The following is a 12,167-nucleotide window of genomic DNA, read 5'->3' on the forward strand; positions in this document are numbered from 1 at the left end:
CCTGAGAAGTATTGTTTCTTCATTTTGCACATGAAAAACTGAGGCACAGAATCCAAGCAATTCTTCTGAGTGCTGGAGCTAGGATTCAGACCTAAGTTTCTCTGCTCCAAAGCCAAGCCTTCCATCAAACACCAACCATCAGGATTGCTCCATTGCACAGCTCTGGGGACACAGTCTGCTTTGCTGTGTTCTCTGTGGATGGTTTTCCTTACGCTTGTACAGTGAAGCACCTTGTATCCCAGCCACCCTAAATAACACATACCATCTTAATAAAAGCAGTGAGCTTCCAGACAAGTTCCTAGTACTCCTCTACTGTGTATGAATTCTGGAGCCATCACCACACATTGCCTCCCACCATAGCAAGTTAAAGAAAGGTTCATAATTATATACTCCCTGGTGACCTATTTTGAAACACCAGCAATGGTTGTCTCATCTCTTCTAGGTTGATTTGAGCATCACTGAAGTTCTTGCTATTCTTTTCTTCTCAGGCTGCTGTACAGGACAGATTGAACGAGCAAGAGGGTGTACCAAGTGTTTTCAACCCACCACCATCCCGACCCTTGCAAGTTAATACAGCCGACCACAGGATCTACAGCTATGTTGTTTCAAGACCACAACCAAGGGCAAGTTATTTCATAGCTGGAATTTCTCCCTTTTTTATTTTAAAAGTTCTTTCACTTGGTTATGTTGATCTCTGTATGATAGGAACAAAAGGAATATTCAGAATATAGAGCTGTTAGCTTGACCTAGCTCCTTGGTAGGTTTATTGGGTTTATCATTTTTCCTTTATTCCTTAATGAACCAATGAAAGTATCCTTTTTTTTCCTGTTTCCATGCCAGTTATTTGAAGAGTTTTCTGTGCCTTGTTTATAGCACTTCATCTACATGTATTTACATGTCTAAAAATGTTTGCTATGTGTTTAATAGATCTTCCACTCTTAAGTTAGAGTGTTTACTGAATTCTTTGTTGCTTCATTTTACTTAATTTTAAGCTACTTCTAGGGAAGTACTTGTAATCTCTGTGGGAGAAATTAGTCTTGAAGGGCTAGCAGCGAGGAGGTGGTTCAGTTAAATTCAGCAAGCACTTAAGAGTGTTCCAAGGTCCTTGATATTTTGCTGTTGGGGATCTAGAGATGAATAAAGAGGCATTCTTCCCTCTTCAAATTATTCAGTCAAATTAGGGAAGTCAGGTGTGTATACTGATAGTGAACACTCCAGAGAACTTTTTGGAGTTTCTTATTCTTGGAGTTACACTCACCTCTTATAATTGGATTTAGAATTTACTCCATCACTCCTTTTTGTGGAGTACTTGATAATGTTTTAAAAATAGTTTCTAAGTAGATGTTTTGGGGTATTCTGAAGTAGAACAGCACAGATTCCTAGAGCAATTATATGATTCAAGGAGTAGTTCTAGGGAATTCCCTGGCGGTCCAGTGGTTAGGACTCCATTTTCAGTGCTGAGGGCCCAGGTCCAATCCCTGGTCAAGGAACTAAGATCCTGCAAGCCGTGTGGTGTGGCCAAAAAAAAAAAAAAAGAAAAAGAAAACTTTTTTCTTTTTTAAATTAAAAAAAAAAGGAGTAGTTCTGTATGTGTCCAATGTTTCTCCAGTTGTTTTGGGCTTGAATGTGTTTGGGACCCTAATGTCCACTAATGGGGCTCCAGAGCTCTAGAGCTCCCTGGCCATGGACACAGAGGGTCTCAGATTAACACAATATACCGTGTAAGAAATGTTTTGTAAGCTATAGAGCCTTATATATTTGCTAATTAATAATAAGAGCAGCAGTAATCAACACTGTTAAAATAATAATTAAGAGTATTACCAAGATTAGCAGCTGTTTGGAGATTTATAATTGTGGTTAATATAATTATTTGTCATTTATATACAAATGTTCAAGGTAGCAGTAGTGGTTATCTTTCTTGTTATTTCTATATACCACATTTTAATATATTAAGTCTAAAAAGGAAAGAATGAATATTTATGATTCAGAGAGGAAAACTTGCAACTGAATTTGACAGCTAATGTATGTAAGTAGCTGCAGAATAAGTGTTCAAGCAAATTTAATACAAAAATTATTGTATAAAAGAAAAATATAATAGTATTAGATGAAGTGAGGTCAAAGGTAGTTGGTTTTTAAGAAGGATGAGGTGGGCCAGGAAAAGGGAACCTTGTTTTGCAGAGGGAGAAATTACAAGAAAAGGACAAAAAAGAATGTAAATCTTAACTAGCAATTAAGGTATTAGGGATTGAGAGAATGATATCTAACTTTGTTTTTGGAATTTCAGGGGCTGCTTGGATGGGGTTATTACTTGATAATGCTTCCATTCCGGTTTACCTATTATACAATACTTGATATATTTAGGTATGTACCTTTGTATGTATGTGTTAGTAGTAACAAGGTAGACGTTGGAGCTGAAACATAGACCAGAATAAGGTTTATGCTCTATCAATTTTGGCTGCCAGTTTGTCATCAGATTGAATACTTTTCCTGAAGTATTCATATAGCATGAAAATATTTTCGGTTTTTCAGACATAACAACAGATGTTATCATTTTCACAAATAAATCTGCCTCCCTATCCCACATGTTTGTCCCCCTACATTCCCTAGTTAATCTTCACACCCTTTCCTTTCCAACCTCTGTTATCTTTACTAGCTTCACACTCCTTGTAACTTTTACCCTAAATCATTTTACAACTCATAATTCCAACAAATTCTTTTGCTCTGAGATGACCTACTTTCTTCTAGATTCCTCCTATAACAATTTCACCATTCTAGACACACCTTCTGTACATTTTCCTCTGTCCTGGCAACCCATAGGTTGCTGGCACTGGAACCCTTCCATATGTGTTCCCCCTTGCTTCACACTTTCACCTTTCTTCTTAATTCCTTCATGTACCATTTGGAGAGCTCAGCACAGGAAGCTACAGAAAGGCTGGAAAATGTCAAGGGGCCCAAGTTTCTGGCACATCAGACTTGGGGTGTCTGGTCTGGAACTCAGTAGTAGATGAACCCACACCTAGACTTCATGGAGAACTAAAATGTTTTATGGGCATCCATGCCAACAGATGGAACCTTGCATACAGGGCATTCTATACCTTCCTCTAAATATGGGCTAATCTTTGCCTTGCTCTAGGGAGCAGAGCCTGAAGGTAAGGACCCAGCAGCTGCAGAGGATCAGACAATACCTAAGAATGGGCATGTAAAAACCTTTAAAATCATAATGAAGTCTTAGTTGATATCTCTATTTTTTTTAAAAAGCTGATTGTCCTAAATTGTGTTGGCCATTGGAATATATTGTAATGAGAAATAAAAAAATTAAAACCTTTATCCATTCATCAAAATTTGAAAACTTAAAGAGTAATAAGATAATCCTAAAATACTTGACTTCAGAGAAAGTTATCAAAACATTAATCTTCTTAAGGATTTCTAATCACTCCCTCACATACACAGCTTCTTACTTTTGTTTTTAATTTGCTCTGGAATGTTTGTGTCAATGAGTTTGATTTGATTACTCAGGAGAAATTCCAAGTGAAATCATGTTTATATGGGGAATTTGTTAAGGGGATAAGGAATTGGCTCGATATTTGGTAAGGAAGGTATCATAGTTTAGTCAGCTTTTCTATGCTGATATTTCTTTAAGTATATGAATATTGTTTGCTTTCTTTGGGAAAAAATATGCATGGCATGTGTTACTAATTTTAATCCGACTGTATCATCCAAGTAACTTATTTAATGTTACATAGCACATTGACTTATCAAGCCCCTGCTCCTTTGCCTTTTATGGAAACCCAGAGGATAAATAACTGGTACTATACAAATGTGATAAGATGGGCTCTTTAGAAACAGATGTGTGGTACCGTCTTTAACCTTACAGTAACTGCCAGGTCTCCAACTCTGCCAGTGTTGTCTAGATCCATTTTATAACTTCCTCCATGGATGCTATCAACCATAAATCACTGAGCAGAATTTACTTGCCCCGTTGAAGAGCAAGTCAGTCATGACTGCAAGTTTGGATTTGAAGTTCTTGTCCATAATTTGAATAGTTTGGGAATGTGGACTCATAATTCAAAATCCCAGGAGAACAGAAAGGAAAGGGAGAGGCAAGTAGAAGAACCAGAAAGAGATACAGCTCTGTTCTAGAATAGCACTAATAGAACTTTCTGTGATGATGGAAATGTTCTATATCTGCAGTGTCTAGTGTGGAAGCCACTAGCCACATGTGGCTGTTGAGCACTTGAAATGTGGCTGGTGTGAGTGAGGAAGTGAATTTTTAAAATTGTATTTAATTAAATTAATTTTCTTGGTAATTTAGATAGCCACATGTGGCTCGTGGCTGCTGTTTTAGACAGTGCCGTTATGGAGAGTCTGGGGACACAGCCTGACCTGTGATCTTTTTGGATATTGCGTCTTCCTTTCCCAATTCTTATAGCCCTAAATTTTTCTGCAAAAAGCACTCAAGATTTGTTTAGGCCAGTGTTGGAATTTATAATTCTAGTAATTTGCATTCTTCTTAAGCAGACAGTGGTGTAACACTTGCTGCTTTGTGGCTTTTGAGCTAGCCTGTACTCTCAGGTTTGATGGTCCACTCACAGACCGTTCACCTCCCTTTGCTGCCATGCCCATGGCTCTGCTATAGGAATCTTTACAAACTGGCCCACTCCATATGCACTACAGTAAGCCGATTCATGTGATATTTATTCCTTCCTCCCCAGGTTTGCTCTTCGTTTTATACGGCCTGACCCTCGCAGCCGGGTCACTGACCCCGTTGGGGACATTGTTTCATTTATGCACTCTTTTGAAGAGAAATATGGGAGGGCACACCCTGTCTTCTACCAGGGAACGTACAGCCAGGTCAGTGCCACAAACCATATAGATGCCAATTTTTGATATGATTCTATCCTCAAAGGAAAGCATAGCTTAGCACTGATCATGTCATTCTTTGATTCAGAAACTTTAAATAGCTTTTTATTGCTTACATAAAAAGAGACCAAGCCCTTTAGCTGGGCCCTCCTTGATCTAATCCCAACCTCCTTTTGAGGTCTTTCCTGCATAACTCGTTTCCCTATACCCTAGGTTCCAGCTGACCATTCCCTTAACATACTCTGTACTTTCCCACCTCTGTGCCTTTGCTTTTGATTTACTGTTTCCTCTATCTAGAATGCCTTCCTCACATTTTTGCTAATTGGAATCTTGCCCATCCTTCACCAGCTCATGTCACTCCCCTCTTGTACCCTTTCCTAATTGTTGCGCCCTACCCTGCCTACTTGCAATCTAAAATAGTAGTCTTTCCTTTTGTACTTTCATAGTGGTTTTCTTTTTTTTTAAACGTTATAGCAATTTCACATTCTTCCTTATTTTATAGTTGTTTGTGTTAATGTCTTATCTCCTGTATCAGACTGCAAGCTCCTCCTTATAGGCAAAACCTAAGTCTTGTATCCCTCGCAGAATTGAATAAGGGGATAGACCATAGACTCAAAGCAACACATCTCATTCAACCCAAGCCACGCAGACATTCGACTGTTGTTACCTCTCAGGGAGCAAAAATTAGGAGTTCTATGGGTGTTGGGCATATCTCTAGTTTACCAGAGAAAAATGTAGAAGTAACACCTTATGCCTGAGGGTGGTTCTGCAGCCTCCAGGATTCCTGGATCTATCTGGAGAAAGAGAAAATGCTTACTCTTGCTTCCTTCTGTGATTCTCCCACATCTGCTTTTTCCCACTGGCTGCTCCCACCCCACTCAATGAGCATTAAGCACGTACTATATGCCATGCATTGTGCTCAGTGCTAGAGATACAGACATGAATGAGATGGGCACCTCTCATACACCCTCTTTGCTGTAATCCTGAAGGTAGACCACCAATGGTCATTCAGGAAATCTTAATTAAATTGTAATGTACTTGGGATTCTGCAAATGCAAAAGCATACACAGAAATCTGGGACACTAGCCTTGTCTTTGAAGATCTTTTAAACCCCATGCTCTTTAAAATGCCCTTGGGTCCCTCAGTCCCTCATCCCTGCTTGGTATGTGGCCTTGGATCAGGCTTATCTTCGCAGTATTTTTTATGTTGTAGCTGTAAAGTGGCAAAACTCTCATCTCCCTTTTCAGGTCAGATTTTCCTGTTTACATCTTCCTTTAGATTGTGGGAACAGATGACTTTTCTGTGATTGGGTGGGAAGGGGGCCTTTTTTTGTCAGCCTGCCTACTCTTATGTGCCTGATAGAATTTAAATCCTAACAACACTAAAAACTTTTTCATTGAAGCTTGTTAGCATGGACTTTTTGTAGGGAGAGAAATGCCAGGGTTATGAAGGTAGGAACCCAGGAATTTTCTGGTTTTCTTGCTCACCTTTTTCCCTCATTTCTTCTTTTGTTCCTAAATACGTAGCTGTATCCATTAGGACCCTTAGCCTAACTAAAAATTTGAGGCACAGTCATCATCATAATTTGTGATCTTTTGTTTCTCACAGGCACTTAATGATGCCAAACGGGAGCTTCGCTTTCTTTTGGTTTATCTTCATGGAGATGATCACCAGGACTCTGATGAGTTCTGTCGGTAAGTGGATTGATTTTTTTTTTTCCCCTCTTTTCTGATCTTATCTACTGATAATTTGTAGTAAGCAAGTTCTTCTCATGTCCTCTTCATCCCTCTCCACAGCACCACACTCTGTGCTCCTGAAGTTATTTCACTAATAAACACTAGGATGCTCTTCTGGGCATGCTCCACAAACAAACCTGAGGGATACAGGGGTAAGTCATGTTTCTTTTGCCTCATGGAGATTGTTGAGATATCTTTGGAATAATCTGGAAGGACATGCCATTTATTGCATGAGTATTCTGTGGCTGACCGATCCTCTCAGCAGTCCTGAGAGATGGGGGTTGTATTACCTCCACTTTATGGTTTAGGAAACAAGCTCAGAGAGTTTAAGCCACTGGCCCAGGATCATACAGTTAGCAAGTTTTGGAGCAAGCTCAGGTCTGTCAGGCTCTAGCCCATTCATTACAGTTAACCATTGCCAGAGCCTGTTTTATTTTTAAAAATACCCAGTCCTGGGGCTTCCCTGGTGGCGCAGTGGTTGAGAGTCCGCCTGCTGATGCAGGGGACACGGGTTCGTGCCCCAGTCCGGGAAGATCCCACATGCCGCAGAGCGGCTGGGCCCGTGAGCCATGGCCGCTGAGCTTGCGCGTCCGGAGCCTGTGTTCCGTAACGGGAGAGGCCACAACAGTGAGAGGCCCGCGTACTGCAAAAAAAAAAAAAAAAAAAAAAAAACCCAGTCCTGGCCAGCAGCTTGCCTTTAATCTTAATGAGCTTTTTACTGAAGAGTTTATTCTTGTCATCAGCAATTTTAACAGAGCTTCTTGCACAATGAGTTTGAGTACCCTGAGTGCTGATAGGGATTCAGAAAGCTCAGATCTTTGCTGACTATAACTAACTCTTAACTGGAGGTAAATATCTTTAGAAGTCAGTATAAGATATAAAGGCATCTAGTGAAGGAAAATGTAGTTACTTTGCAGCTACTTCTATTCAGCAACTTTTGAATATATACTAGCATACCAGGTGCTGTGCTAAATCCTGAGAACCAAAGATGCAGCAGATGTTTTGTCTACATCCTGGAATCCGAATTGTTATTCCTAATTGGTTTTTAAACATCTGATAAGTTCCTGCAGTATATGTTTTGCCATTCTCTTACGGCTTTGGGTGTGAGGAGTGATAGATAGAAGGAGACTAAGAATATTTTTAACAGAAGCTTAAAATCTCTTCTTTCAAATCATAAGGTAAAACAGGTAAAGCTCTGTAATTGTAAAATCTTGGTTATTTGGAAGACCAACTTTCTAAACTCCTTCAGAACAGAAAAGCTAGCCCTTTTTTAGTGGGTGGGGGCAGGTAGGACATAGGAAAAGGGGATAAGGAAGGGATTGGATGAGAGGAACAAAAGACAAGGAAGATGATGGTGGAGATCCTCACCAGTAACATAAACTTGAGACTTGCAGCCTTGTCCCCTTCGACACAGGGGGAAATTATGCTGAGCAGTAGCCAGAGTCTTTGTAGAGCCTTTTCCCTCCATCAAATAGACATTGTTCTTGAACTCTGCAGCCTGCCCTAGCATCATCATGACAACCACACCCCACCAGAAAAGCCTGTCCTACTCTAATCAAATTACCTGGGAATAGGGACACAAGTATATAACAACAACAGCAAAAAGATTGAGAAACTAGGAGGGAAAAAGGTAGGCAGGGAATAAATGACACCTCCCTTCTTTCCCAACTGAGACCAAAGCAGTTCTCTCTTGCTTGTTGTGTAAAGTCTAAGAATTAATCTGTTTTATCCCTAAGTCCTGCCCTTGATCTTTTGGGTCTTCTTTCTGTCAGTCTCACAGGCTTTAAGAGAAAACACCTATCCATTCCTGGCCATGATTATGTTGAAGGATCGGAGAATGACTGTGGTAGGACGGCTAGAAGGCCTCATTCAGCCTGATGACCTCATTAACCAGCTGACATTTATCATGGATGCAAACCAGACTTACCTGGTGTCAGAACGCCTAGAGAGGTACAGGGGAGTTCCTCTCTGGAACTGAGACGAGCTGTAGACTTGGGTGCCTTACCTGGGGCTCCACAAATCCTGACTTCTTCTCTGTTAGGCAACTTTAAAAGCCTTGTCCATTTAGTGTTAAAATATTTATATATTTTTACCTAAATAACTCCATCAGATCATCTTTTCTTGGAGATGTGATTCAAAATAAAGACAGGACTCTATGCTCAGGAATGTAAATTGTGTCATTTAAAATAGCTGAGCATGATATAAAGAACTTAAATGTAAAAAATGAGGAATGCTTATAACTTGGTTATAACTCCTCCCCCATCACATAAGTAATGTACATTAATTAATGTAGAAAATTCAGGAAACATAGAAAAGCACAGAAGAAATTTTAAATCACTCATAATCCTACCACCACTTTTAACATTCTGGGGTATTTTCTTTTAATTTTATAGACACAGACACACACACTCCTACGTACATACACAATTTTTTGGAGAGAAAAAGAAATATCCCAAAATGTTACAGTGTTTTCTCTTTAATTAGTAGAACTCTGAATAAGATGTTTCTTTATTTTTCACATCTTCTAAAATGTGTGTATGTGGTTTTTTGGTTTTATGAAAGCAACATACACAAAAATGTTGTAACCCAGAAAGGTATTTACCTATAAAATATGATCCCACTGATCATTTTATGGCAATAATATTGTGTTACTTCTGTTAGGATTGGGGGGAAAGGATAGTTTTACATGGAAAGTTAAAAAGAGAGGGAAAAGCTTGCCATTTCTTTTTCTGCCAAATTAAAGTAAGAAAAGAGATGGCTCATTCAGATTCTGCATGAGAATCTGAATCCCTTATGGTAGTATTAACTGTCATCTGCCAAGATTGTCAACCTTTTTAACCCCCTAAAAAATTTCAATATAAGAAAACACAGAGCTTTGTGAGATTTATTTTTTCCCTCTATGCTTTTGATCTGTCCACAGGGAAGAACGAAACCAGACCCAGGTGCTGAGACAACAACAGGATGAGGCCTACCTGGCCTCTCTCCGGGCTGACCAGGAGAAAGAGAGAAAGAAGCGGGAGGAGCGGGAGCGGAAGCGGCGGAAGGAGGAAGAGGTGCAGCAGCAGAAGTTGGCAGAGGAGAGACGGCGGCGGGTAAGGAGCCTGTCTTTATTTACTTCTGGTGACTCTCAAACTGGTCTTTTCTCAAGTGTGAGAGAAAAAACTAGATGATAGGATTGTGAGTGATTTAAATTCTCCATGCCATTTTAATATTTACTACATTTTCACAAAAAGTATTTTTTAATTGTTTAAAAAGTTTATTAAAACAAATACAAGAGTAAGTAAAAGTTAGGCAGAAAAGCTCTGTTCCATGAAAAGTAAGTATAAATAGATAATAAGCAGTTCAATATGCTAATTCACAGCAGTAGATTTTAAGCATTCATTCTTAGTACCAGTGTTTAGCTCATCTGACATTTTATTCATCATCTTGTTTCATTGCATATTGCCGCTTGATTATAGCCAGGGTCTTTTAGTCATTCCCTTTTTTCTAACAGTTACATACCTTAACATAGTCAATAAATAATACATGTGATGCAATAGTGTGTAATCAAATAAATATAATTTGAATTAGGGTGTTTCTGACCCTTGCCAAGAAGTTTTCTTCTGATACTGGTCATTAATTTTTCATCTGACTGCCTAGTAAACCTACATGTTGTGATTGTGTTTCTTGTTTCCTTGTTCCCTGATTGGAGCCATAGCCTCACCTTTGCTTTGTGTCTCTACAGAATTTACAAGAGGAGAAGGAAAGGAAGTTGGAGTGCCTGCCCCCGGAGCCTTCCCCTGATGATCCTGAAAGTGTCAAAATCATTTTCAAATTACCCAATGATTCTCGAGTAGAAAGACGATTCCACTTTTCACAGTCTCTAACAGTAAGGACTGCCTAAGTTGTGTGAAGTGTATGTAAAGTCTGGGCTGTGTGGGCTGTAGATATGGAAACTTTTAAAGACTCTCAAGAGTGTTATTGCTGTATCTGCTGCTCTGATGAACAGGGGAGGAAGGAGGTGGGGCAGAGAGAAGAGTGCACTGAATTATTGTAGGTTCCTTCAGGTCTAGCTGCCAACTCAAAGCAGTTATTAAGGTTTCATTTTATCATGTTTGAGCTCTGCTAAGAAGAAAAGATAGCTTACCAAGAAGTCCCACAAAAGACTTGTATGTTGGAGGTGGGAGGCTCTTCCAAGCTGCTCGACTCGCATTGGCTTTAGAATCCCACCAGAACCCCTTGCTGTGTAGAAAAAGCTCTATCCCCGCTGCCCTGGAAGGACTGGAATTACACAACTGAATATAAGTGCATGCACAGCTTGCATGCAGTTGTCACCCTTTCTTTCTACTCAGCCCATTAGAAGCCCCACTTAGTAGGGCTACCTTGGGTATCTGGTGTCCATAGGTAAATAGTGTTTGTCATTCCATAGGGATGTAGTTACAAGCAGAGACTCTCAGAGTCTCACAGAATGAAGATCAAATTCTCATTGTTCCAGTGTTAATAGGTGTGTTTCCTTGGTCAGTTTACTTAATCTGTAAGCCTCAGTTTCTTTATCTTTAAAATGGGTATAATAGTCACTCTCTAATAGGATTGTTAGGATTAAGTTCATATGTAAAGTGCTCAACATTGTGCCTGGCTCATAGTAAGCATTCAAACGCTATTGTTTTTGGTGTTTATTATCAGAAGGAAGTTCCTGTTTATATTGAGCGTTGGTAAGTTGCCTTTCCAAGTTTACAACTATAATAGATGCTGCCATTTCCCTGATCATTTGAAATAATCAAGAATAAACTGCATAATAGAAATGTGGATGCTCTGTAGTCAGGTGAGGCTGGGTAGCACATTCATTACTTCTCCTGTTTAACTGGAAAACATTGGACAAGTTACAGAGTCTCTTATAGGGCCTCAGATATATCCTGCATGTAAAATGGAAATATAACCTGTCCTCTGATAACATTAAACTGAAGGTATGTCAGGCACTGTGCTAGGCACCCTAGGGGTTATGCAGGTGAGTAAAGCGTGGTTCTGGAATTCATGGAGCTTACTGGCCAGTAAGGAATGTAAGACGATTCAAAGAGCTAATTCAGAGTAAAACGTTGTGAGGCATCCTAGTGAGAGAGAAGCAATAGCTTCCTCGTTTTATTTGTTTATCTCTCATTTATACATTGATTTATATGGGAGAAGGTGCTCACATCTCTAACTTTGGATGTTTTAGTTGGGAATAACATGAATGAGCCTCACACAGGACCTAGCATGTAGTAGATGATTTCTAAATGTTCATTCCCCTTCCTTGATGTGTTTCCTAACTACTGTTTTCTGTGTGGGTATTAGCTTGCAGCCATGTTCACTGACAGTTTCTCTGTAGTATGCCCAAGCGCTTACGGAGCTTTTACTCCCCAAACTCTAATTATCATTTTGTATATGAAAAGCCTAACCAAAATTTCCTCTCTTGAGAGTTTTGGAGGAAAATCTGTTAGAATTGTGGAATAGAATAGACTTTTAGCCAAAGGGGAACCAACCCATTTATTAAATATTTAATCCTTGTAGGCTTTTTAAATATGTTTACACTACAAGTTATTTTTTAAAGAAGAAAAA

The 12,167-nt window shown here is 39.4% G+C and overlaps 1 protein-coding gene across 4 annotated transcripts in view; it reads left to right on the forward strand.

The window, feature by feature from the left end:
• The window catches only part of FAF2 (Fas associated factor family member 2), a 57,108-nt gene that overhangs the window by 40,721 nt on the left and 4,220 nt on the right, over nucleotides 1–12,167 (forward strand). For all 4 annotated transcript variants that reach the window (XM_019942847.3, XM_019942850.3, XM_019942848.3 and 1 more), the window contains 8 exons: nucleotides 489–623; nucleotides 2,285–2,361; nucleotides 4,713–4,851; nucleotides 6,469–6,554; nucleotides 6,657–6,748; nucleotides 8,369–8,546; nucleotides 9,517–9,688; nucleotides 10,321–10,464. In XM_019942847.3, coding sequence (XP_019798406.1) covers nucleotides 489–623; nucleotides 2,285–2,361; nucleotides 4,713–4,851; nucleotides 6,469–6,554; nucleotides 6,657–6,748; nucleotides 8,369–8,546; nucleotides 9,517–9,688; nucleotides 10,321–10,464 — 1,023 coding nt within the window. The remainder of the gene's footprint in view (nucleotides 1–488; nucleotides 624–2,284; nucleotides 2,362–4,712; nucleotides 4,852–6,468; nucleotides 6,555–6,656; nucleotides 6,749–8,368; nucleotides 8,547–9,516; nucleotides 9,689–10,320; nucleotides 10,465–12,167) is intronic.

Source organism: Tursiops truncatus, chromosome 3 (assembly GCF_011762595.2).
Source record: "Tursiops truncatus isolate mTurTru1 chromosome 3, mTurTru1.mat.Y, whole genome shotgun sequence".
Classification (NCBI taxonomy): Eukaryota; Metazoa; Chordata; class Mammalia; order Artiodactyla; family Delphinidae; genus Tursiops; species Tursiops truncatus.